General features: G+C 45.6%; 1 protein-coding gene across 4 annotated transcripts in view; it reads right to left on the bottom strand.

Moving 5' to 3' along the window:
• The window catches only part of CIT (citron rho-interacting serine/threonine kinase), a 1,315,032-nt gene that overhangs the window by 361,530 nt on the left and 926,241 nt on the right, over positions 1 to 27,261 (bottom strand). For all 4 annotated transcript variants that reach the window (XM_078667654.1, XM_078667653.1, XM_078667652.1 and 1 more), the window contains exons 33-34: positions 20,056 to 20,193; positions 2,890 to 3,070 (exon numbers count right to left, since the gene is read on the bottom strand). In XM_078667654.1, coding sequence (XP_078523780.1) covers positions 2,890 to 3,070; positions 20,056 to 20,193 — 319 coding nt within the window. The remainder of the gene's footprint in view (positions 1 to 2,889; positions 3,071 to 20,055; positions 20,194 to 27,261) is intronic.

Below are 27,261 nucleotides of genomic sequence, written 5' to 3' on the forward strand. Positions count from 1 at the left end.
CTCGGGGTCTTGTTCGCTCTACACAAAACGTTTTAAATAAATCAAAGGGCATGTCCATAAGAGTGGATTGGAGATCCCCTGAAAAACCAGTCGACTTCAAGTAGATGTAGAATCGAAGGGCTACCAACGTGGAAATCGTCCTGCCTAGTGAGTCGGCGGTATCCAGCCCACAGCGGTTGGTAAACTGCTGCATCTTTCCCTTCGACAACTGCACAGGAGAGTACGGCCCGGGCCTCCTCCGGGCACTGAGGCAGCACTTGCGCCACCCTATCCCACACAGAGTGTGTATAACAGCCCAACAGATATGCAGTGTTTACCGACCACAGTCCAAAGCTGGAGGAAGAAAACATCTTCCCAAGATGGTCCAGGTTTTTGGTTTCCTTATCAGGTGGTGCGTTAGGGAATGCACCTTTGGAGGTGGTGGCTTGGACCACCAAGCTCTCAGGGGTGGGGTGCTGGGAGAGGAAAGATTGGTCGCCGGGGGCCGGGCGGTGGCATCGGGCAATCATCCTATCCACAGGAGCCCCTATGTTGGGCCTGGACCAGATGCTCAAAAAGATGTCAGTGAGGGCCTCGTTAAATGGTAGCATGGGCTCCGAAAAGCATGCTGCCGGTTGAAGCACCTCTGCCAGGAGGTTAGTCCTGGCTGCCACTGTAGGTAGCTCGAGGTGGAGAGAGCCTTGGCCGCCCTACGCAACACCACGGCGTAAGACGCTCTCTCCTCCATAGCCAAGGTAGGAGGAGACAACATGCCAAGGTAGGAGGAGACAACATGATAAGGTCTGGTGAGGTATCCAGACCACTGGCTTCCCCAAGTTCCTCTCTCCAGTCCGGTTTGTAGCCCAACTGGTCAGTTAGAGGGTCTCCAGACCCCTACCAGTCCTCCTCACCCTCTTCTGGCTGCCAATCTGGTCTAAAAGAGCCGGAATAGAACAAGGGCACAAAAGTACCCGTCGACACCGGTCAGGCTCCGTCTCTACATAGAGGTGGAGGCTGGGGTCAACATCGGCTGGGGACACACCCGATATTGGCTGGAGACACAGCTGACGCCGGCTGGAGACATGGTGCCGGTGGAATCAGCACTGGGGGAGGTGTAAAAATTTGGGACGACACAGATCCGGATCCAGGCCTGGATCCAAGGGGACCCTGCGGCGCCGAAGCCCCAGGCATCGAAGGCCCAGGGCCCCCAGCCAAGTCCGTGGGGCCCGAAGGCGCGCTGAAGAAGTCGGGCTGCCCAAAGATGGTATGCATCGCTTGGTAAAATTGACGTCGCTTGGCAGGGGTCTCTCCAGGTCCTGGGTAGGGAGGGAAGCCTGGAGTCGACCATTCGGGCTCTGCACGCGGAGCCGCGGGAGGGGCACCACCCGCATCCCTCGGCGCGACGGCCGGGGAGAAGTCAAAGAGCGACAATGCTTCTCCGACTTCTTGTGCTTTGACTTACCTGACACAGAGTGCCAAGACGTGGAAGAAGATTGATGGTGATGACTCCGCGACTGGTCCCTCAACCTCCCAAGAGACCGGGACCTCAAACAGCGTGGAGCCGACTGCCGGGCCTTGGAAGCTTTCAAGACCGCTCCCGCAAAGACTTGGGATTCATGGTCCGGCAGTCGAAGCACGACTTGGGGTCGTTGTCACACTCCAGGCAGAAGAGGCACATGCGGTGCGGATCCGTCACCGACATCAGCCGGCTACAGGAACCGCAAGCCTTGAAGTCGGGCATCCCAGACATGCGCCAGGAGTCGAAGACTCGAAAAGGGAGTCGACAAAAGTGTGCAAAAAGTCAGTCAAAAAGTGGCTGGAGGTACCACTCTCTCCAGATCTGCGCTGGCTAGCGTGGAAAAAGCAAGAACCGACGTCAGCACACAAGGGCGGCATCTAAGTAGCTTCCGCGATGGCATCCCGGCGACCACGACGAATGCAGAGCCGACCGACGCCACCTTTCGACGCGCAGGGGTACTGCTGGCGAAAAACGTTCCGGATTCAGTCTGATGCCTGGGGGTATTTCTAAGGTAAGGAATCTATAACTAACTGTTTCTTTCAGATATATAATTTATAAGATGAGGAAATATGTAGAAATATTTATGAATCCATGAGAAGAAAGCATATCACTTGGAGTAAGTTCTAACAAGGATGTTATCTGGCTCTTGATCTCACATACCTGGGCCACTATTTGCCAACTGAACAAAAGGTGTAGAAAACATGGCACAGATAAAAAGATGCGCTAGAATATATGCACATGGAAAAAAGCCCACAACAAAGAGTGCAGTAGAAATGATTAATAAGTGACTAAAGTGGGGGAAGAAAAATGGCCGAAATATACAACCATTTGGCTGAGAGTGGCTGCGATGGTGGCAAAACGAAACATAGCCCAAAAATGGAGTGCACAATATGAACTAGAATTAAGAGAATGGGAATCTGACTTGGATTGGTGCTCCAATGCAGAGAAAGTAATATATAAAGCCAGAGGATGCCTACAGAAATGGTAGAAAATCTGGGGGGTATTGGCAGAAATATCAGGGGTATTAGGACTGTCCAGGGGGGCGGGGAGCCAAGCTTTAGATTAGATTAAAGAACTCCTGTTGTTCATTATGGGTAAGAGAAGAGACTTGTAATTATGGCTACATTATTAACAAAGATGACAATGTGAAAATGTAACCTTCATATTGTGATTATGTGACTTACACTGTATGACAGTGCTAATGGGATTCTTTGCATTTTAAGATAAATCACATACATATTTCCCGATAAGCACAGCTATTTACATTTCCTGTCCCAGGTTAGTCATGATCCAATATGCTTTGCATTCATAGGGACTTGCACTATGTACACCATTAAAATTAATATTCTGTTGTGTCTTGGTGTATGAGACATACAGACTCACGTTTATACCTTGGCACCTTCATCCATCCTTCCAGGCGAACGCTGCTACTTGGTTCCTTCAACTGCACTCCCGGAGAGTTCATCTTGTCCCGACAGAAGGCTTCTGTGAAATGAGAGGCATACTCTGCAGGCAAACCACACGTGGCAGGCAAGCATGAGGAGCACTTTGGGTGGCATATCACCTGGCATTCTAATAAAGAGAGGGCAGAAGTCAATCATAACATTTTAAATGCTTAAACAAACTATCCAGTGACAGATGCTGCCATTCCGGATTCATGCGACAGCTCTCTCATTTCGAATTCAATCTGGAGTGCTGGGTCCCCAGACCATAACAAAGATACTCCTGTGGATCAGACATGTTCCAGTCCTAGAACCATCTTGGCTGCCCTTAGAAAAAAGGGTAGAATCTAATGGTGGATAAGCACTGCCTAAACACATCTTGTCGCCAACGGCTAAAGTTACTACTTTATCTCCTGTTTTTTACTTTCCTTGTTATGCTGCATACCCTTCCCAGGTCCCTATTATGTACTTTTTTAATGCAGTTCTAGTGTTAATCGCCAACGATTATTCCGGGAGGAAATTCTACGAGCATACAAGTAACTCTGAATTAGTGTAATTACTCTCATCTAGACCAGTGACCTTTCAATTACTTCGCTCCAGTTACCATAGTGAAGCCAGAAAGATAAAGGTTTTAGTCCAAAAAGCAACGATGTTTCGGATACATGCTGTAATATCACTGTAGCAAACTCTTCAGTCCCTGTGAAATCTGTGGGAAAGTGCAATACTCATCATGTACATTGTTGTTCTCAAGTAAATAAGTCATTTACAAGTAATCCCTAGAAGTATTATTAAAGACCTAATAATAGTCCAGAAACTTATCTCAAGCTAAAATATTCCTGGAGTATCCCATATGTGTGTGTGTGTGTGTGTGTGTGTGTGTGTGTGCGCGTGTGCGTGTGTGTGTGTATGTGCAAGTGTATGCATTGGTGTGTGAGGAGTATAATGTATCTATGCTATAACCAACACACATTCATCTTAAGTAAATGGTCCGGACACATCGGTCAGGTCATGTGTTAGACTGCATTTTATCAAACTATCAAGAGCTAGTGGTTGAGCCTCTGAGCCATATTCCATAGTCTGACCACCATCTTGAAGCCTTCTGTATACCACTAGCCAAACATCCCCATACGCCAAGAACAGGCCCTGCTTTCCCTCGCAGAAAATGAACCAGTTTCAATATTGAGAGCTTCACTTGCGCCTTACAGAAAAACGTACCACTACTGGGAAATGAGATCAATAAGGCAAACTCAGCAGTGGATAAGTGGATCACGGAAGCACTGGATGTAGTTGCACCGTGGACCACGAAGACCCCACAGAGATTGTCCAAATCAGCACTGTGGTATAATGAAGAGCTCAGAATCGCTAAACAAGGCTGAAAACGCCTTGAGCGCAAATGGAGGACAGATTTCTCGAAAGATAATAAGGATGCTTATAAGTTAGCACAAAATTCCTCGATGAAAAAAGGCGTACCATCTATTATAAGGCAAAAATAGAAATGGCAAAAAACTCCACTAAGGAACATTTTGCTACCCTCAAAGATATATCCTCTCTAGAGAGAACGCTGATAGCACCTACCAGCTCACCTGAGTTGTGCAATCAGATCGCTGACTTTTTTCTATTCAAAGTATCTAAAATATACAACTACTTCCCTGATGAGGCCCGAAACGACCTTATCACGCAGCCCGAGAGACTTACTGAGCCCAGGATTAACCCTCCCCTGGAATTTCTGACACCCCCTTTGACATATCTGAAGGGGTGGCATTAAGCATAAAATCTGGCTTGCCAATTGATCCAACAACGCCAAGAAGAATAAAGGAGGGGCTAGATGTGATACTACCCTATCTGCAGCAACTGCTGGAACTATCCTTTCAATGTGGGGTGGTCCCGAGGAACTGGAAACAAGCGATTGTTCTGCCCTTGAAGAAGAAACCCTCGGTCAACCATGAGCTACTGGAAAATCTCCGACCCATCTCAATATTCCCTAACCTCTCTAAAATAGCAGAGAAGGTGGTGAACAAGCAATTGGTGGCCCACATTAATCAGCGCAATCTTCTCCACCCCACGCAACTGGTTTTAGAGCCACATACTTGACTGAGTCAGCACTTCTCTTCATCACAGGGTCGCTGCGTAGGCGTGAGGATGCCGGTGAGACAGCGGCCTTGGTCCTGCTGGACCTAAGTGCAGCCTTTGACACGGTATCCCACAAACTGCTCCTACAGCAACTACGGGTGGGGTGGATGGAGAAGCGCTAAATGATAAAATCCAACCCATGGTATAACACCAACCTTACCAATATGCGTAAAGCATGTAAACGGATGGAGAGGGCATGGAGACGAGACTTAGATTCCATATTGAAGAGCTGCTATCAGTCAGCCATTAAGAAATACCATAGGGCTGTCCAGAAAGCACGGGCAGCACGTTTTGCTGATGAGATCAGAAACAGCCACAAAACTTCTAAAATAATTTTTCGTATTCTTAAAAATCTTTAAAATGCTGGGGCACCTGTGACGTCTGCCATCAAGTCTGACAAACACTGTGAGGACGTTGCCACCGTCTTTATAAATAAGGTGGATAAGATATAAAATGACCTTTCCTCAGGTTACCATGGGCTCCGATTCTGTGGATGCTTCCCGTTTCACCCACACACTGACCACCTTCCCGCCAATTACCGAGGATGTACTACGGGTACGTTGCAGAAAGGTTAAATCTGGCTCCCCGGCTGACCCTATAAAGCCTGACCGTCTTATGAGACTGCTCCCTGTGTTTCTCACACCTCTAGGCCAGGTTATCAACATGTCCCTGTCTATGGCCATGGTTCCCAGGTTACGGAAGCAGGCTAGGGTAGTGCCACTATTAAAGAAGCCCAACCTCGATCCAGCTAAACCGGAAAACTTTCGCCTTATTCCCTGCTTCCCTGGGCCTCTAGTATCTCCAATGCCTATTTCAATTACATCTTGTCAGGCTACCTGGAGAATAACAACATATTGAACTCTTCCCAGTGCGGATTTCGCCTGGGCCTTAGCACGGAGTCAGCCCTCCCAGCTGCGTCTGAACATCTGAGAGCAGCACTGGATGAGTGATGCACTTCGGCACTGATCCTATTGGATCTCAGTGCCGCATTTGATACAGTCTCTCACCAGTATTGATACGGAGGTTGAAGGAGGCTGGCATAGTGGGCCTCGCCCTGGATTAGTTTATCTCCTTTCTTTCGGATAGGTCCTTCCAGGTGTCGGCACCCCCTTTCACCTCCAGATTCCATCCTATCAAACAGGGAGTGCCGCAGGGCTCTGCGTTAAGTCCAACGCTTTTCAACTTGTATGTTCAACCCCTAGCTGCAGTAGCCAAGAGGAGAGGGCTGACTATAGTACTATATGCTGACAATACTCAATTAGTAGTCGCCCTCTCCGTTGACTGTTTGAATGATGCTGCAAAATTCCGGATCGGGTTTGCGGACGTCGCAGGGTGGATGACGGCCAACTGTCTCCCGCTCAACGCCAGCAAGTCTGAAATCTTGCTGTTTGGGAAAGATCTTGAGCTACGGAATGAACAGTGGTGGCCACCACTCTGGGCCTTGCACCCACCCCCAAACAAGTGGTGAAGAACCTTGGGGTCTGGATTAATTTGGCCCTGAGTTTCCAAACCAAGACTAAGAAGGTGGCGGCAACATATTTTGGTATCCTGCGTGGGCTCAAACCTCTGCTCGTTTTTTTGACCCATCCTTCCAACAGATGATTGTCCAGGCATCCGTGTTGTCGAGACTAGAAAACACCAGCTTGCTCTACTAAGTGGCCAACAAGACGGAGATTCTGAGACTGCAGAGAGTCCAAAATGTGGCAGCCAGAACTCTCCTTGGCATGCCAAGACGCTGCCCCACATCCACCTCCATTCGTCAGCGTTATTGGCACCCAGTGGCAAAACAGGTGGAGTTCATGTCCCTCTGCTTTGCGTTCAGGATCTTAAACGCCCCTGCGCATGGCATTCTAGCTGGCCTGCGCTCCACCTACGTTCCTAATCGTCATTTTCGCTCAGCAGGTCAACACCTGGCAGTTGTCACCCGGGTCAGGAGGACTCGCGCCGGTGGGTCCTCCTTTCGCACACTGGCAGCTAAACGGAGGAATGCCCTTCCTGTTCACATCCGGAGTATGGATAACTATCTGACATTTCGGAAAGCACTTTAGACATCTTTTCCCATCTATTTAGGTTTTGTAGTCCACGCCCTTTGTCTGTCTCTGTGGCTCTTTATGGCCCTCAGGCTTTTTCTCTCGCTAGTCTTGATGGGCTCCCTGCTGTTAGCACCCTTTGTTGCTTTTAGCGCCGGGACGCCCCTTTGCTGGGGCAGCTGTGCACTCTACAAATCAGCCTAACCTAAGCTAAAGTGGATGAGTTCCTTTCTACAGGACCGCAGCTTCCAGGTTGTACAGCATCCTCATATGTCAAAAATCTTGCCACTCTCATAAGGGGTCCCACAGGGCTCAATTCTTAGCCCAACCCTTTTTAATCTATATATGGCCCCCCCTGGCAGATATTGTGGAAAAACACACGATCACTATAGTGTCATATGCGGATGACAGGCAGGTTATAGTCACTCTAGCTCAGGACTCAGACGAGCCAGCAACTCAGTTCACCTCCTGCCTAAAAGACCTAGCTTCAAGGATGTCAAACAAGTGCCTGAAATTAAATGGCAGTAAGACTGAGGTTATGGTCATAGGGAAAACCCTCTCCATCTGGTGCTCGGCTTGGTGGCCCCAGAGGTTGGGGCCCGTTACCACGCCTAAAGAAGTCAAATATCTAAGAGTTTGGCACGATTCGAAACTTTCCTTTGAGACCCACACGAGGAAAGTCGCAGGGAGATGCTTTGATATCCTTAAAATGTTAAGGAAAACCTTGGATATTCTTCCCACCTCAGCCACACTCGTTGCATCGCAATTGGACTATGGAAATCTCCTCTATTTGGGAGCAACAAAAGGAAGCGTGCAGCGGCTGCAACGCATTCAGAATGCTGCAGCGCGCCTGGTTCTTAATCTACCCAGGAGAGCTTCGGCCTCGAAAGCCCTTGATACCCTGGTTACCTGTTTGCAAAATAATTCATTTTAAAGCCTTGTGCTTTTGTCACCGGAGTCTACAGGGAAACGGACCCAGCTACCTGCATGATTTCCTGACCCCTTACAATCCTACTCGTCAGCTGAGGTCGACAGGAGAACATCTGCTCAAAGTTCCCAAAATTATAAATGCCAGGATGGGTGCATGCTCATTTGGCAGCCAAAAATTGGAACACACTACCGCCTTTGTTCCGCGCAGAAACATCTGAAAGTGTTTGCCGAAGGGGCTTGAAAACCTGGCTTTACAAGATGTGAGCCACGCATACTGGCCCTACCCTGCATGCAGCTGTTTTCTGTAGCGTGGGGACACACCAGTCGGTGTAGCCAGGCACTTTATAAATGATAAGAAAATAAAAATAAATTAGACTGTTTACTGTAAGTTTTAAATATGGGATGTTTCCACTTTTGCATTGGAGGTCTTCCGCTGTTTCAGGTGACCCAGACAGGCTGGGAGTCAATGAGTCGAGGGGTGCTGTGTATCACCTCTGCTTTGATGCGGGTGCAGCTTTCATTGGAGATAAGCCTGACTTTGCAAAAGTGCCATGCCACTTTTACTGAAGGAGTAAACAACCAGGTTTGTTGGCATAACTTATGCCATCTTCCTGCTTGAGACAGAGTCCAATAATTGAACATTTCAGAATATCCAGCAGCCATTTCAGCTGGGGAGCAGTGCTGTTTAATGACTACATGTTTTTGCGGAGAGATTCTCACCGGACCTGCTAATTTGGAGTTTTGAAGATTGTGCAGAAAATGACTCGCTCTCAAATTAACAGGCAGGACAGCTACATTAAAAAGCTGTAGAATTGTCAGATATTTTTACACAAAGAGAGGGTTAAGACAATTCTGGGACTGCTTGTGTGTAAATGATACAGAAAGATGAAAAAGAGAAAGAGTACTAAAGAGAAGAAAAGACAAACTGAACTGCTGCAAAACCACATTCTGAGAGGAGGAGGGGTTACTGAGGAACAAGTTACTTAACTTCAGTAATGCCTTATCTGACTATTTAGCAGCAGATTGCTTACCTTAGATTATTCCCCAGGTGTTATACACGATTTGTAATCTTTTTGAGTAGTACCTCTGCGTCCATTGGCTCTACGCTGGCCACGCTATTAGTGACGTACGCAGGTATAAATAGGACCCACCCCAACATGCTGACATATGGTACCTTTTGCGACATTTTCACACCAGAAGTACGGAGCCACAAAGTATGCTGATGTACCAGTGTGCCAGCACAGGGGACCTCAAAGGGGTCACCCTACAATGAGAAATCCATTTGCAGAGTGGAGAGGATGGGTGGGTCGGTACAGAATCTGCAGTTAGAGTCTCGACCAGATAAATAAGGTAAATTACCTGTTCATATAACAGAGGCTTCTAGCAGCAGGTTCCTTACCTAAGAATAGATACCCAAGCAATGATTGCCCGGAGGAGGGTCTGTGAACTGATTTAGACTAGGAAGTTCTGAAGGATCGAACTGACAAATTGCCTGTCACCAAAGACCTGATTTTCAAGGCAGTAGTGATTGGTGAATGGGTGCAGAAATGCCCATGTTGCAAAATGATAGATATCCACGACAGGGACTCTGCGAGTTAACGCATCTGACACAGTCTTTGCTCTGGCCTAATGAGCCCTCAGGGAGCTTCTTCCTGGTCAGTGCATAGCAGAGTTTAATGCAGAGAACAATCCATTGTGAGAAGGTAATTGTCTACACAGACTTCACTTTCATTGACCAGATCAACCCAATGGAGAGCGGATTGTCCACCAGGGACATGATCAATGTAGAATGACAACACTCTTTTTGAGCCCATGCAGAGGAGTCTCTCCCCTTCCTTGGAAGGATGATGTGGAGCAAAGAAGGTAGGCAATGTGATGTTCTCACCTACGTGGAAGTGTGGGACGACCTTTGGTAAAAAGGAGGCACGTGTTTTGGAACCACTTTGTCTGGTAAAAAATAATGTGCAATGAGGGTGCAGACAGTGCTTGCAGTTCACGGATCCTCCTAGCTGATTTTATGGCCACCAGAAAAGAAGATTTTTAGGTGACTAAAGTGGACAGTTATGCCTGGGCTCCATTGGCGAGCATCAAGAATATTAGGACGATATTTAAGGCCCATTTGGGCATAACAAATTTCTCTGGTGGGTACAGATGCCAGAGTCCTTTCAAGAAACGAGTCACAAGTGACTTAAACAGGGAGGGTTGATCCGGCAACCCCAAAAAGAAGAGATGGCTGAGAAGTAACCTTTAACTGTGCTCAAAGCAAAGCCTTTCCTTGCTAAAGAGAGAATGACCAATAACACTTTAGATAAACGGGCGGAAATGGGATAGACTTGTTCTGAGGTGCACATTGATACACATTTTTCCCACCGGCAGGCATATTCTGTCTTAGTTGAGGGAAGCCTGGCTGCCAGAGTAACATTACAGACTTCTGAAGGGAGGCCAAAGACTGTCAGTTGCCACTGCTCAAACTCCACGCATGAAGGCGGAGCATGCACACATTCATTCCTGTGGAGGACCCTGCCCTGTTATTGCAACAGAAGATCCTCCCGAAAGGGCAGCAGGATCGGTCGGCTCTCCATGCCCAATCCGGAGCCACAAGAAAATCGTAGGCCAGGTTGCTCTTAAAAATTCTTGGCTGGCATGGCATCTGTGGAAAAGTGTGCAGGAGGCTTGAGCTCCACTCAAGATGAAGAGTCTCTGAGTGAGAGTTGCCTTGGAAACTCTAGCACACAGAAGTCCTGACATTGCGAATTCTCTGCAAAGGCAAATAGCTCTAACCAAGGTTCTCCCCATTCTCGGAAGTGACCTTGCACCATCTCCGGATGGAGATGCCATTTGTAATCTGTTCAGCGAGCCTGCCAGACGTTGAATCCCAAGGACAATTTCCTGAAATTCCAGCCATGTCCAGAGATGCAGAGCCGATTGACAGTGGGTCCACATTTCCACCCAGCTCTGCTTGTTGCAATACCACATGGCGGTGGTGCTGTCCATGAACACCTGCACAGGCCTCTTCTTGATGTAAGGAAAGGAGGCTTTCAATGCCAGTTGGATTCCTCTCAACTCCAACAAGTTTATGTGAGGCTGAGACTTCAACAGAGACCAGAATTTGCTTATCTCCACCTCTCCCAGATGGCCACACTAGCCCAGGAGTGATATTTGGGTGGGGAAGGGCATGGGGTATGCCGCTGAACCAGTTGCGGTTTGTCAGCAAGCACTGCAGGTCTTTTGACGTTCACTCCGGTATCTGGACCAGGTCAGAGAGATTATCCTGATGCTGCACCCACTGGGACTTCAGGTGCCACTGCAGAGCCCAAATATGCTAACATACATGTCCCCATGAGACCCAGCAGCTTCTAAGTCAGTCTCACCAAAATCCGGTAAAGAGGCTAAAACATTTGTATCAGATGCTGAATATCCTGGACTTGCCGTTCCAGAGGGTAGGCCTAAAACAGCACTGAACCCAGAACGATTTCGATGAAAGGGAGCTTCTTAGAGGTAGTCAGGTGTCCCTTGGGTAAACCCCCAGAGAGCAAAGGAGGTTCACCACAGTCTGGAGGTGGGAGCCGATTGCCTGGGGTGACAGCCACATGTTGAGGTAGACGAAGACTGGAACCCCTGACCTCCACAGATGTGCTGCAACCACTGCCATAACCTTGGTGAATACCTGAGGGGCACTGGTGAGGCCAAAAGAGAGCACAGCAAACTGAAGGTTCATAGTGGGTCACAAGGACTTTAAGTAACATCTGTGGGCAGGCAGGACGGGGAAATGGAAATAAGCCCCTTGCAAGTACAATGCTACCATTCAATCTCTAGGATCCAGGCCAGACAGATCCTGAGCCAACGTGAGCATCTTGAATTTCTCCTTCAGGAAAGAGGTTGAGAAGGTGCAGGTCTAGAATAGGACAAATACCTCCATCGTTTTTGGGCACCAGAAACCAGTAGGAATAGCAACCATGACGTACTTCTTATGCCGGCACCCTCTCAAAAGAACCTGTAATTCCTGACGAAGCAGGAAGGGGCGACCCTCCTAAAACCCGTCGAAGGAAGGTGGCTTGGGCGGTGGAAATTTCTAGGAAGGGGATTTGAGTAACCAGGCTTAACAATATGGCAAACCCACATGTCAATGGTATGGACTGCCAGTGGAGCAGGGGATGGCGTATCCTGCCACCCACTAGGTGCTCGTGGCATCTGAATGCCACTGATGATGCAATTGCTCTGACAAGCAAGTTAGTTGTATCCAGTTTGCAGCGTATGGTAAACTCCACTAAAATCCCTGCCATCAGCAATAGCCTAGGTGAGGATGAATCAGGCCTCCTCTGAGGCCATAGGCAGACCATATGGGTGTATCGGCCCAAAAGGAACATGGTGTTCACCAAGTGCACTGGGAGGCTGGCGGAAGAGAACATCCTCTTATCAAAGATGTCCAGCCTCTTGGATCTCTATCCGGTGGAGTGTTATGGAATACACCAGGGTTGACTTTGGAGGTGGTGGCCTGGGCAACTAGGCTCTCTGGGGTGGGGTGCTGGGTAAGAAAAGGGGAGTCCCCAGGAGTAGTGTGACAGTGGAGGGAAACTGTCCTGTGTCCAGGAGTCCCAGTGCAGGGTGTCTGTAGGGGCTTCATTGTATGGGAGGACAGGAAGCTCCCGGCTACAGCATCCCTGTCAAGACGATTGTCTTGACTGCCACTGAGGGCAGCTGAAGGTTCAGAACCTGAGCTGCCCTCAGCTGCCCTTGATGGAGCAGCTGAATTTTTGTGTACCCCTTGCAAAATCACACTTCTATAATCATAACTTGAACAAATTGAGTGATGTGTGAAATTAACCAACCTAGAATAAAAAGTTGCACCTACACAGACATACGTGGGAACTAATTTTGCTTATGTTGCAATCATAATTAACTAATTATGTTATTCTGTCATGTCCTAAACTAATAAGCAGCTTTGAGATAATGAAATGCGGCATAAATGTGCTTTTTAGTTACGTATTTTGTGGCAAAACATGAAGACAGGTGAGCATGTTACGCATAAATGTTGCTTATTTCGCTAGGTAACTACTAATAGGGAATACCTTAGTATGGGGGGGAAGTAAACAGAAGGGTTAGATTTCCAGAATTAATGTTCGTTTATGTTTGTTTCTATGATAGTTCCCATTCTAGCCTGTGAGGCCTTGTGAAAACATGGCTGTTTTATTAAACTGCGAATAGAAGATGAACTGAGAATGCACAGCCCAAGTCCGAGTTCGAATGCGAGCTGCTTGTGCCTGAAGTGAATGTAGTTCAAGGACGGTGTGGCTCGGTAGTCCAGATGGCTGCCAAAAAGGAGGAGCACAATGGTTCTGAACGTGAGAAGATTCCATGAAGTTGCTAATTGAGAACGTGACTAGGCCGGACATTGCTTAAACAAAGAACCTTTTAAAATTTAGCTGACAGAAGAAAGATGAATATTGTAATGATGAGGTGATGCTCATCCACCTCAAATTGTCCAATCAGAACTTCAATTTAGGCTGAAAGTTACTCTTTTAGATAGATAGAGCTAGTGAAAAAGGTATAAAAAGTGCTGGTTTTAATGAGGAAAAAAGTTATTTTCGATTTCCTCCCGAGATGCTGTTGGCATGCTGATTTTCCTGAGATGTAAGACTCTGAATAATTTTCTATTTTCCTTGAATGAGAGATGCACTTTAGTTGAGGGTTTTAGTTAGGGAAGTTAGGAGAAAAAATGAATTTTGGGAACTGTCTTTTGCTAATACTTGCCTTTCTGAAATCTAAATAAAATGTCTATTTCTGAATTTTCTAAAATTAAATGAAAATAACTGTTCGAGATAAAACTCTTAGGGCCAGATGTAGGTCGGTCGGTAACGGCCGAAAATCGGTATTTTCGGCCGTTACCGACCGGTATATGGGTGACAGGTATGTAGGGGGCATTATTTTAACGATTCGGTAAAATTACCGATTCGGTAATTTTACCGATTCGGTAAAATAAAAAAATCTGTAAATTTACCGATTCTGAGGCACCGAGATGTAGGTGGGACTCTTCAGAGTCCCAGAGGCCTTACAGAATCGGTATTTTACCATCAGATCCAATTTGATGGTAAAATACCGATTCCGGTGTGCATGCACATGTGTGCATGCACACCTATGCCATGTGACAGGCAGACCTGCCCTTAGGGCATGTATGCCTGCCACATGGCACCCAAGCCTGTTTTGGGGGTGCCAGAGGGTGTCAAAGTGACACCCCCTGCACCCTTGTGCAAATCGGTATGTAACGATTCGGTAAATACCGAATCGGTAATGCCCATTTATTCCTATGGGCTTCAAAGCCCATAGGAATGAATGGGCATTACCGATTCGGTATTTACCGAATCGGTAAATACCGAATTCTTCAGAATCGGTATTCCAGCACATCTGGAATACCTACATATCCACCCCTTAGATTTACCGATTTTTAATTACCGAATCTGTAAAATTCGGTAATTAAAAATCGGTAAATCTATTTTACCTACATCTGGGCCTTATTCCTTTAAATGTCGTTTTTGAATAAAGAAATAAATAAAGTGAATACATTTTTTAGAAATGCTAAATTTGCTTTTAATAAAAATTAGATAAATGGAGAATTAAGCTGGTCTTGAGTTTTCCTATGCCTAATATATTACTAGCAGATTCGTCGACCACAATGGTGGCGTGTCTAAACAAATGTTTTGTTAATAAAAACCATTGTAAACTCATTTAAACTGCAGGTGTAAATAGTATAAATATCTAGTTTTAGTTTAGACACTCTGCTATGATACAGCAGCTCTCCTTTGAATGTCATCGATCCATGAAGTAGGATGGAAGTGTTTTTGTGAGTGACTCGCGGTGTTATGGGCCCCACCGATGAGTAAATGTATGATTTTGTACTTCAGGGAAAGGTGACATGGTTTTAGAAATTATTTCTGGAGTAGCGCTGCATCACCCCTTCCTCCATAGCCACAGTACAAGGAGAGACCATGCCAGTCGGTGTCTGGTGAGGTATCCAAACCACTTCCATCTGTCAGTGCCTCATACCGGTTGTCTTCGGGGTCATCAAGGGAGTTAGGGTAACCATAAGGGTTATAAGACCGCTACTAATTGTCTCCCTCTACAAGCCTATCAAAGGAAAAAGGCACTGGCCCCGAATCATAATGGCTGGTTCCAGCCAGAGTCGGGCGACGCCCATTCGGCTCCATGTAGGAGTCATGCATGACAATGGGGCCTACAACCCCAGGAACAACAGCATTGGAGAGGACTCCATTGGGGATCCCGATCTTGATATGATATGACAAATATTTCTATAGCGCTGAACTACCCGGAGGACTCGTAGCGCTGAGGAAAAGAAGAGCAGAGTGGAGTCAGTCCGCGAAGCTATACAAGCATTCCAAACAGGTGGGTTTTTAGAAGCTTACGGAAGGCCAACAGATTGTTGTTCCCCCGCAAGGCCTGGAGGAGGGAGTTCCACAATTTCTGAAGCAGTAAATGAGAAGGAGCGTCCACCCCATCTCATCTTCCTCATTTTCTTAATGGTAGCCAGGTATAGAAAGCTAGAAGGTGGAGTTGTTCTCGATCCAAGGGGCTCAACTGCTGCCATGGGTGAACCCTCCAGCGGAAATCCAGTGACTGCCTTTCCCTCAAACCCATGGGGCCCATAGGTGCTAAAGTGATGTCCTCCATCATCCTTTCGCAAGTAGGTGGCATGGGTGGAGGGATAGTCTCGACGGGGGAGGAGTAACCCCTCCGGACAATCTACATAATCCATTGGTTCGATGTAATAGACTGCCAGTGGTGCAATTGATGGCGAATTCTGCATCCACTGGATGCCTTGATGATTACCCAAGTGGGAAGGGTATGCCCAGATGTGGGTCCCGTACTCACTGCGTCACTGGATTCAAGATAGCCTGGCTGATGAGGGGTGATGCGCCAAAACCGGTCCCAGGATGCTGGTTTCTGGTCCAGGAAGGACCTGGCTTTGCAGTTCAGGCCGGACTGTTCCCATGAGGAACAAGGTCAAGACTGATTTGCATATGGCTTGGTTCAAACTGGGGTGGTGTAGTGAGAAAAGGAACAATGGATTTAAACCCACATCTTTGTGACTGGGGGTAAATGTTTGCATTGTTCAGCATTCTGTCCATTATGTGTTCATTTTGCATGATAAGGGAGTAGACTATACGGACTTGGAGGCTGAGGCAGCCGGCGGAGGTGGTGGACTGGCCTGACCTCGGGCTGCCTGATCCACAGGGTCAGTGAGTGCTGCTTTAGCTGGTTGGGTACAGGGGTGGTTGGAAACCCCATCTGTGGCCACGAAAGGAGTGAAAAACAGATTGGGGTAGGCGAGAAAGACCCAAGGACCTGGCTGTCGCCCTGCTGTCCTTAAAGTGCTCCAGAGCTGAATCTGCCTCGTTATCAAAGGGAAGGAGCCATCAAAGGGCATGTCCATAAGTTATGCTTAGACATCAACAGAAAAGCCAGTTGTCCTCGGTTAGGCATGGCGCCGTAAGGCCACTGTTGATGAAACTGCTCTGCCCAGCAAGTCGGTGGTATCCACTCCACAACGTATGGGGAACTTGGCTTCATCCCTCCCGTCAACAACATAGTAGGAGAGGATGGCCCGAAAGGCACGCAGTGTTCACTGACCCTAGTACCAGGCTGGTGGAAGAGAACCTTTTCTTCCCTAACGTGTCCAGCCTCTTGGAGTACCGGTCCAGGGGTACGGAAGGGAAAGCACCTTGTAAAATGGAGGCTTGGACCACCAAGCTCTCCGAGGTAGGGAGTTGCGTGAGGAAGTTTGGGTTCCCTGGAGAGGGCCGTTGGTTGCAAGTAATTATCCTTTGCACATGAGCTCCTGTGCTAGGCTAGAACCATGTCCCAATCAGGACATAAGTGAGGGCTTTATTAGAGTGGAGAAGCGGTTCTGAAGCACCAGGCAGAAGCACTTCTGTCAAGACATTAGTCTTGACCGCCACAGAGCAAGCTAAAGTCCAGGACCTCAGCCGCCTTTTTTACCAACACTGCAAAGGAAGCTCCCTCCTCTGTTGCCACGGTAGGGGAAGAAATCATGCCAGTATCTGGAGAGGTGTCCAGTCCACTCGCGTCTGCCAAATCCTCACACCAGTCCACATTAGGGTCAAAGGACTGGTATTCCTCCCAGAGTCCTAGTCCATTAGATTAGGGCTCAGGCTTCAGCCAGCCAGTGCCGGACTCTGCATTGGATGAAGCCCATCCGGCTCGGTGTCGGAATCGAGGACCAGAGTGGAGATGTTGCTACTACGAGCATCAGCACTGGTGTCGGGGAAGGTTGAGATGGCACAACCTGTGCCCATCTAGATCCATCCATGGTCACTAGCGCCAGGGCAAGAGCTGACGGCAGAGGCCCCTCCCATGCACAGCGCTGGCAGAACGTGCCACTCAAATACGGCATGCATGGTCTCATAAAACTCTTGAAGCTGAGTGGGACTCGCTCCCGCTTCCGGAAACACGGGAAAGCGCAGAAGTGACCCAGGCACCAGCTCAACCGCGGAGCCATGCCTCAAATGCAGACACTTTCTTGTCCACTGAGATCAAGACCTCTTCGATTTCTTGCTTTTCTTCTTCCGATGTGATTTACCAGAGTGGCCAGACGCCTTTGGATGCGACAAAGATTTCGGGGTTCACGACTGGGACCTTCCTCTCGACAGGGATTGAGATCGTCATGGTATCGTATGTCGAGCAATCAGGAGCGCGAGGGATCGCTCGCTCAAAGCCATCGAGTTCATGGCGCGACAATCTGAGTAGGCATTTGGATCGTGGTCGTGCTTGAGGCACCAAAGGCATCACCAACATTGGTTGGTAACAGGCACCACAAGGCCTCAACCCAGCCTTCCGGGATGACCACCCTGCCACACAGGAGAAGATTCTCAAAAACACTGTCACAAAATGAGTCAAAAAATTACTAAGGGGTAACTCTCTCTGTTCTGACCTGACTGGTGCAGAAAGAAAAAACTGACGTTATTGCGTTGGACGAGCGCCTATATAGGCACTGTACATGTCACATCCGGCACGGATGTAGCTGCCAGTGGAGCCAAATCAACGCCGATGGCTACTGCTCATGTATATTTTCCAGATCCAGTCTGACGCCTGCATAAAATTCGAAGGCAAGTAATCTACAGTTAAAATTCTCTATCAAATAAAAATTATTAAGGGGTAGCTCTATCTGTATCTATGCTGATTTGTGCTGAAAGGAAAGAAATGATGTCAGTGCTCTGGGGTGGCGCCTACTTGGGCGCTGCACACATCACATCCCATGAGGACGATGCCAAGCGGAGCCGTTCAACTTGACCTACCGGTGTGCAGGGGTACGACTTACAAAAAATCTCCAGATCCAATCTGATACCTGGGGATAATCCTAAGGAAAGGAATCTGCGGCTAGAAGTCTCTATCAGATAACTACTGATATTACGTTCTCTAGAACAGGGCTAGTGATGCTTTTAAAATCGGTTATAAACTACTTTTGTAACCCCCCCCCATTTAGTATGAAGTCATTTTTGCAAACTACGCTAAGGACAGAAAGCAAACAGCCGCATTCACCTGATGCTGGTTGATATTTAGTCCATGATTTAAAACATTCCCTGATGTGCTCCTCCGCTGACCGGCCTATAAGTAGGAATGAAGGGGAAGAAGCTAAACTTGGCAACACATTTAAACCTGGCATCACCAAGAGTAAAACAATGGGTGAACAGAAATGCACAAGAATCACAAGGGCTGGCATTATATTTGAAGGGTGAAGGAAGGTAGGTTAAACAAAAACTGATATGGGGGCTTTTTTGAAAGGAAAGGTTAGTCAGCAGACACACCTGTCCATGCACTAGCAAGAGTTAGTGAATTGGGGAAGGCCAAACCTGTACGTTTCTCACAGATCTTTGCAGATGTTGAAATATGAGAAGAATTTTTCAGTTGGCAAAAGGCATGGATAGAAGTATACCATTAGTTGAGATCAAATAGTTTTTGTATTCAGGAAATCAGCAATAGCTCCAGTTTTTCTTGAGGTACAGGCCACACTATCAACGTTTTACTCCCCTTCTCGTAATTATTAAGCCATCATGAGCACATTGGATAGCTCCAGTTTGAGACTAATGCTGGGTCTGCTGATAGTTTCTTATGTGCAAGCTTAGGACTATTTTGAAAGAATGGGCAGGAGAAAAAAATTATTTTCTACCCGAACATAAGTTTTTTGTAATGCTTTTTGGCTGTTCTCTGAGTGTAGCAGTTATTTTCAAACATCTTTTGAAAGAATCCCCATAGACTGAGGCTATAATCACTGATCAACTCGAGTCAAAAAAGGTGGGGTGGGACTCGGTAATGTGCAAGATGGCTTACTGATGATAGAAATTAGGTTCATCTTCACAATGACAGGCATAATTTACTGAAAGATTCACTGCAACACGTCTGCTGAGAAGAAGAGAGTCAAAATCACTAACTTCTGTGCAAGGACGCTGTCTACACCAACACCACAAACTGGAGGCTTAAGGTAGTCTTTAATAATTTCTAAGTTTCTTGCTTCACAATATCCAACTGTTTCCACAAAAGTGATAGACTACAAAACCTGCATTTTCAATAGGGAAGAAGCCTTCCCACAACCTATGGAATACAAAGCACTACTTTATCACATTGATTTGCACGGGAAGCTAGGGCATCCTAAGCGCATCACAACACCCCGTGTAGGGATTGGCTGCAAGGATCTCTCATACACATTCTATAGCAGGGCATCAAGATAATGAAACCTAATGAAAAAAATGCAATGGTAAAAATATACATGCAAAGGAGGCAAGAGGTGCAAACCATCAACAATGTTGCTATGTTGCTAGCTATAAGTATTTCTGGCACTGCACAGGAGTTGCAAGAGGGTATTAAATGTTGGGGTGTGCATCTAATGCCTGTGCAAATTTTTAAAAGATGAATTGTATAGAGGAATACATATTTATTTGATATATTTATCATTATTTACTCTGAAGGGGGCATTAAACGAAAAGACCATTCTTACCAAGACATTTTGCTCCCTGTCTTCCAAAGTGCACAGTATCGAGGCACACTGAACACTTTGCTGCTCTCATTGTGAGTCCAACACTGAAGCGATGTGGAATATTGTGATGCATTCGCTCTTTTAGACGGCGCCCAAACTCTGTGTTAAGAAAATGTTCACAAATTATTTAAATGCACTTGTTGGAACATCAATTTGAGAAGTTGTAATATTTGCTAACTAATGAATACTGTACCAAAACAGTAAAAATCATTTATGTTTACAAAGAATTTGGAAAAATATAATTGCTCAATTTGCAAATTAAATCTAGAATACAGATAAAGAAAACGAAAACAAATAAGTTAGAAAACATCTTTACACTAAGATTAAGGAATACGTCCAAGGGTGGGTCAAGCGAGCACTAGGACTCTGCTAGGCTGGATCCCCGACCACCGATAGAGGATACTGCCCTCGTCCTGCCCCCCCCCCCCCCTCCCTCCCCGAATCTGATACCGCTGATCTCTCATAGAAGAATGGAAATCACCATATAACAGTTCTTTATCATTATGCATATATAGTCAGCTCGCCCCCCGGGGCCCCCTCAGATCCCCCCACCTCCTTCTGTTGTTCATAGGTTTACGTTTACCCACCCCCATTACCAGAGAGTAGGCTCCTACACAATAGGAGCACATGCACTAATCAGTGAGGTACACCAGAATAGAGTGGGGGGCAATGCACCAGCCTACACCCCTGTGGAAACCCTCCTATATAGTCATATGGCATGGGGCAGGTGGCTAAACCTTAAGTCAGCTCAACTGAGGCTTAATTTCCGTACTAACGATGTTGTTTCTTACCTGTAATATGAGATGTATCAAGTGTGAGTTGCTACATAGCATGTTTAAATGGCCCGCATACCCATATACACCTGACATAATGTATTATTGGTAAAAATACAATGATATACCATGTGCAAATGAATCAAAAACAAAAGTCTCAATAAAGAAATAAAAAAAAATGAAAAAAAATATAAGATTAAGGAAACATAGAAAAAAATGTCAGCCTTTTAGACATTATGCATTACCGAATACTTGTAATTCTGGAACTAATGTAGGGGTTACTCACTACTGTAACTTAACATCCTATTTATTGTTTCATATACAACAATTTGAATATTTTATCTGTATAGTGTTCTATTCCCTGCAGCTACGGCATACGTTTCAACAGTACGCCCTGCCATTTCCACAAACAAAAATGTTCTAGTCAGATAAGAAGTGAGAGGGATCATATGCCAACATTCAGAGTGGTATAGGGATCTTGGTAAGTTTAGTGGTGCTATAAAGAAAAGAGCAGGAGATGTACATTTAAAGAGGCCGCAATACCATCTTCTATGCTTTACAAACAGTAGCATAGCCCCTATTTACATTTCCCACAGAAGCTGATTACCCAACAGGGAAAGTACGCATTTCTTTTATGACGTGATATTTACTTGAGCTGAAAATCATTACATTTACACAGTTCCAACAAAGGGGCGGAACTGTGACTAAGGGACAACAATGTTACTTTGGAGCAGAATCTCAATTATATCAAGGAAACTTGGGCCAAAGAGACTGGCTTTCTCTGGTAAACAAATGCATGTAAGGAAAGCCCTGGTCCTAAAACCCAACCTCTATCGCTATATAGTGTATTTTTCATTTGCGGGAGGTATGATGAGAGATGCTTAGTGTATGTATTCATAATCCTCTTCTTCACCCAAAGAGACTCAAAAGGAACAATAATGTTCTAGAATGACCAGTCACAAGGTTAAATTGCAAGCTGCCATTTCAGCATTCAGATGAATTGCCCCGAGTCAAGTTGGCCCATAGTTCAGGGCTGGCAATAGTGATTTTGTTGATCTAGGGCTTCTGGCATCTGATTTCAATGTAGGCAAATATGTTGTAGAATTCTGATCTTTAATCATGCCAAAGAGGCCATACACAGATGCACATGCCATGTACAGAAATGGTCACTCACTTACAGTCCTTAGTTCTGCATCATATAAATCTTCACAGAAGTCATAAACGTTAGAATTATTTCCCAGTGGGTGCGCGGCCCTAGAAACATTTTTTTTATATATTTGTCCAAAGTATAATATGCACATATGTTGAGAAGCACTTTTTGGAAATCTATGCAAGGTAAGATTTTCCGAAAAGCAGTCAGTCCATCTCCATAAGGACTATTTCAAGATTGCACTGTAACATCTGAGGTGCAAAATGTTGAAAAACTGTCTACCATTGAGAGAATAGTGTAGTCCGGGAGGCTTACATTGTAAAGTTGTGAAAACAGACGCCTATCCCTTCAAGGAACCAGGAGCTTCCCCTACCTATAATGCACTGTGCTGGCAGTTGCTTTGCAGAGTCAGTAGTTTTTTACTACTAATAGCCGCACGATTAACTTTTATAGAAGGGAACTGCAGTCTTGATTGAGCTAAATGCATGACATATTGGATGATTATAACCTCTTCACATGAGACTGAGCCCTGACCATTATTCTGGTGCCATATATAGAACTTTTCCATTTTAGTGCTATCAGGCTCTTGTGGATGGCTGCTTTGCTTTCTTCAGAATCTCATTACATGCTGGTGGTCATTTCAAATGTCTGCATTGTTTGATCTCTGGGGCCATGCGGTCAAAACAGTGACGTTAAGTTTGGATGCTAAATTTACTCCTTGAGTTTGGGTATAAGATTCAATCAGCGAGGCAGCCTTGTGAGAAATCTGACAGATTCTTGAAATAGCTCTAGATACTACCACTGCTGTGGCTAGTCTGGTGCTACGAGAATAATTTTTGCTTGAGTCTTGCATAGTTTGAACAGTACAGTTAAAAAAGTGGCATTGCCAGAAAAGCGTATAGTATTGTCCTTGACCAATTTATCAAAATGGTACGTCCCACTCAACCTGGTTCTGGAACTATGGCCAAGATGTCTGACTTTTTTAAATTTATTTTTAAGGTTTTGAGCTGTTGAGCAGCAGTTTATTAACGGAATTCACCACTCTGATGTTTTGCACGATCTTGTAGTTTAGCACCAACTAGTGATTTTACTCGCAAAAACAACTGAGGAAGTCTGCTTGTTCAGGGTGCCCAGAATGAGCACTAACCTCAGTTTGGGACCTCTGGCTATTGCCCATAACCAGACTTTCAGCGCTACCAGCAACAGTGATCTCAACTGGGTGCCTCCCTATTTGTTCAGGTAGTGCATGGTTGTAATATTGTTCATCTGAACTAGTACGTTGTTCATTGTTCGGGATGGAAGGAAAGCCATGAGAGCCAGAAGGACCACTCTCAGTTCTAGACAGTAGGTGGTAAGAGCTCTTTATCTGTTCATCAGCCTTGCACTGGCAGACATTACAAATACACTCTCTAACCCATAGGAATACATCCGTGGTAATTGTCTGTGATGGCATTTCCTCTTAGAAAGCAACTCCAAGCAGGAGATTTTTACATTTTTCCCACTATGCCAGGAAATGCAGTTTGTCTTCTCCACTACCTTGTCTTTGTGGCCATTGATATTTTAGACATTGCACCAAGGGGAGAAACAGCAATTACAACACGGCTCTTACCACACATAGCCTTTACTAGGCACGCGCTACAATGCATGTACTGTTACCAATGAGGTCCAATGGCAATACAGTGTGAAGAAGTGCAACACCATGAATCATAAGTACTTCCTGTGATGTTTGGCTACAGGGATGTGTACATAAGTATCTCGAAGGTCTATTGCACAAATGCTTTCGCTTGAAATGTGGATATGTTTGAAGTAGAACCAAAATAAGATTTTATTTTATTTTGATGTATTTGTTGGTAAAAAAAACACAGATCTTAAATTGACCTGTATTCAAATTTACGATCTTCCTTATAGATTAGGAAGTAACCAGCGTACCTATGGCTTTGCTGCTGAAGGTGTTACAGCAGTGAGAGGATTGAACCCCTGAGGAAAGAGCTGCTTTTCTTTAGCTGTGTAATGCTGCCTGTAAAACCTATTCCTCACCTCTAGGCCTACAATCTTCAGGGTATCCACCTCATCTTTCATTTTAAACATCTCCTCCTCATGTGCAGACCAAACGAGGAGCATCCAGAGAAGAGAAAATTTTATATTTTTGAGAGCTGTTAAACTGAGCCAAAAGATACTCTACGACTGTAGCTAATTGCAGCAGAGTCCAATGCAGATCTAGTCGCTTAGTTCGAGGCTAAGGAACCTTCTCTCACCATCTCCTCCAAATATTATTGTATATGTTGACGGAGGTCATCAATTAAGGGTTTAATTTTATCCCAGATTTCCTGGTGGTATTCAGTAGCACGTGCCTTTTAAAAAAAAAAAATGTAGAAGCACTTCCCCATACTTTCCTGCCTGTAGAATCTAAACGCTTACATTCCCTCGCAAGTGAAATGGTATTTTCTGGGGGTTAAGCATGACATCTTCTGACTGAAGTGGTGATGATGGAATCTGGCGTCAGGAGAGATTCTGTAACGTCTGTGCTGCGTTGAGATGGTCAGTACTTTTTGAGGAGATGTGAAGTTGCTATTGCTACCTTTATTGTTGCTGAAGTAAGGAACTTCTCCTCTGCAATTTCTAGCAGACCTACTACAGATGTTTTTGGGTTTGTTCTCAGCTGAAGAGTCTCCCTATTTAATAAAACTACGCAACATGGAGCCTCCAATGGGGCATTTAGCTTTCTGGTCCTTCTAGCAACAACCTCATAAAAAGTTATGTCATCCACTACAGAAATATGTGAAGACACAGTTGGAGATGTCAGAGTGTATTAAGATAGTAAATCACCTGTATTCAAATGAATTGGTGATCTGGACATTAAGGGAGATATGTGCCACTCATGTACTTCTGTACTTTGGGGTAGAACAAATTCACCACAAAGTGATGACTCAATGGAAGTAGGACTAGAAACCAATTGAGGCGGTGAAAGCAAATGCAGAGGACACAATCTATTCTGCAGTGGGTGCCCAGTGGGATGATAGGTCTCTGAGGATATACAGTGGCCTGATACCCACAGGCATAAGTCTAAGTTTGCTTCTTAGTGTAGAAGAAATTGACAATGTCAAGGTGATGTGACAGCAACTACAACCTCCACAAACGTTGAGGTGGCCATAGTGTGCTTCGGGGAAGTATGCGAAGGAGAGTCCGCCAGGCTATAATTTTTATTTAACAATGATGGTGAATTTGCCAATGTTAGATGTGATCTCTTCTATATTGAAAGAGGATAGGTCACCCTCGTCCTGGGATGTTTTGATGCAGAACATGTGAAAGATCTTCAATGATGATGCATCAATGTTGGTACTTAATTAACCTCAGACGGTGAGCACCTTGGGTCGAAACACTTGATGGAAACATCAGTACCTTTGATTACGACCTAAATTGATGTCACGAATGATGGTGACAATGTCTTTTCTTTTTTCTTGACCTTTCTTTAACTGACACTCAATTGAAGTCTTATACGCGACCTGGCTCTTTCACTAATGGTGGAAGGTAGAATGAGTTCTCAGCCTCTTCCATCCCTGCCCAGCTCTCATGTGGTCCAATTTTCCCTCGTACCTTAATGCCTTTGCATTCGTCTAGGGCATTTCCAGAAACAAATTGACATTCTTTAACTGAATCTATAGGCGGAAGAGAGACAATGCATACTTTGTGGGCGCTTACGGATGCCTTCTTTCTCCCACAGGAATGACATTTTACAGCTAAAGAAAGCATTTCTGACAATACATCTGTAGATATAAGAAGAAAACAGGTACACTCAATAGAATGATGTGAAAGAAGTGTAGTGAGTATGAAAAACAGCAAATTCACTGTGAAAATATACCGGAAAAATAGAGGTAGGACATCTGTCATGTACCCTGGAATCCTTGTCTCATGAGGTGGAAAACAGAATAACTTTGGGCGGCAACTGCCAGTACAATGCATCATGGGTGGTAGAAACTCCCGGAGACTTAGAGGGACAGGAGTCTGTTCCACAACTTTACAATGTAAGCCTAACAGGCTACAATTTTTCCCTCAATGGTAGACAGTTTTTCAACATTTTGCATCTCAGACTTTCTAATTTTGAGAAAAATCTTGCCTTTGGTAGATTTCCAAAGGGTGCTGATCACCATAAAGACAATTGCACCTGGTGCATATATTTCTATGGACAAACAAACAAGTTACATACCACCTGGAACTCTTTTCCTGGTGAAAACTAATTACAGATTTCTCATTTTAGAATATCCCCAGGTGCTAGACTGGATCCAGAAGATTTAAACAGCAGTGCTCCAGTGGACCGGTAGGTGGAACTGTGTGGCTCTGTGTTGGCTTCCTTCAGCCCCGGAAGTGATGATGGTGCGCCATATGAGCGCTACCCTTGCATGTCAACATCAGTTTCTTTCTGATCATTCTCCACACCCTCAGACGCAGAGCCCAACAATCTAAGGTACCAGTGTGCAAATCTTTAATTTAGGACCTTACTGTATAGTAAAAGAAACTGCTAGACCTGGCACCTTGGCGTGAGTTTCCCTTCCACTTTTTGCTGATATGCCTCATATGTTTTGCTGGTGTCCGCTGCTCAGGGCACTGCGCCACGGCCAACCCGTGCCGCAGTGCAAGTGCTCCCTATGTAAAGTGTAACTGTGATTGATATTCCTGATTGGTTCACTGGATTTACTGTCAGTCCCCAGTAAAGTGCACCAGGAGTGACAGGGCTTGTAAATGCCAATACTGCTAGTGGGCCTGCAGCGCTGGTTGCGCCACCCACAGAAGCAGCCTTTTAAAATGTGTCTAGGGTCTGCCATTGCAGAACCTATGGGCAGTCTGGTACTGTCATGCTGGCTGGGCAAGTGCACACACTTGCCAGCCTCTAAACCTTCCCTTAACTTCATATGAGTCACCCCTATGGTAGGCCCAAGGGCAGGGTGCATTGTAAGTGTAAGGTAGGACATGCTCTGATGAGTGTGGCATGTCCTAATAGTGAATTACTGCCAACTTCGTTTTTCACTATTGTAAGGCTACCTATTCACTTAGGCCAAGATGGGCTGCTGGAATTATTACACTCTATAATCCCAGCAGGCTCCGGGAACATGGTAGAAAATAAAGTTTAGTATGCCTGAACTCAGAATAATAAAATACTTCTTTTAGTAAAGTTTATATTAATATCCTGTATTTGCAAATGCTACTTTTAGAAAGTTAGCATTTGCTTGCCTAACCATTTCAGCCCGC

Source organism: Lissotriton helveticus, chromosome 11 (assembly GCF_964261635.1).
Source record: "Lissotriton helveticus chromosome 11, aLisHel1.1, whole genome shotgun sequence".
Taxonomy (NCBI): Eukaryota; Metazoa; Chordata; class Amphibia; order Caudata; family Salamandridae; genus Lissotriton; species Lissotriton helveticus.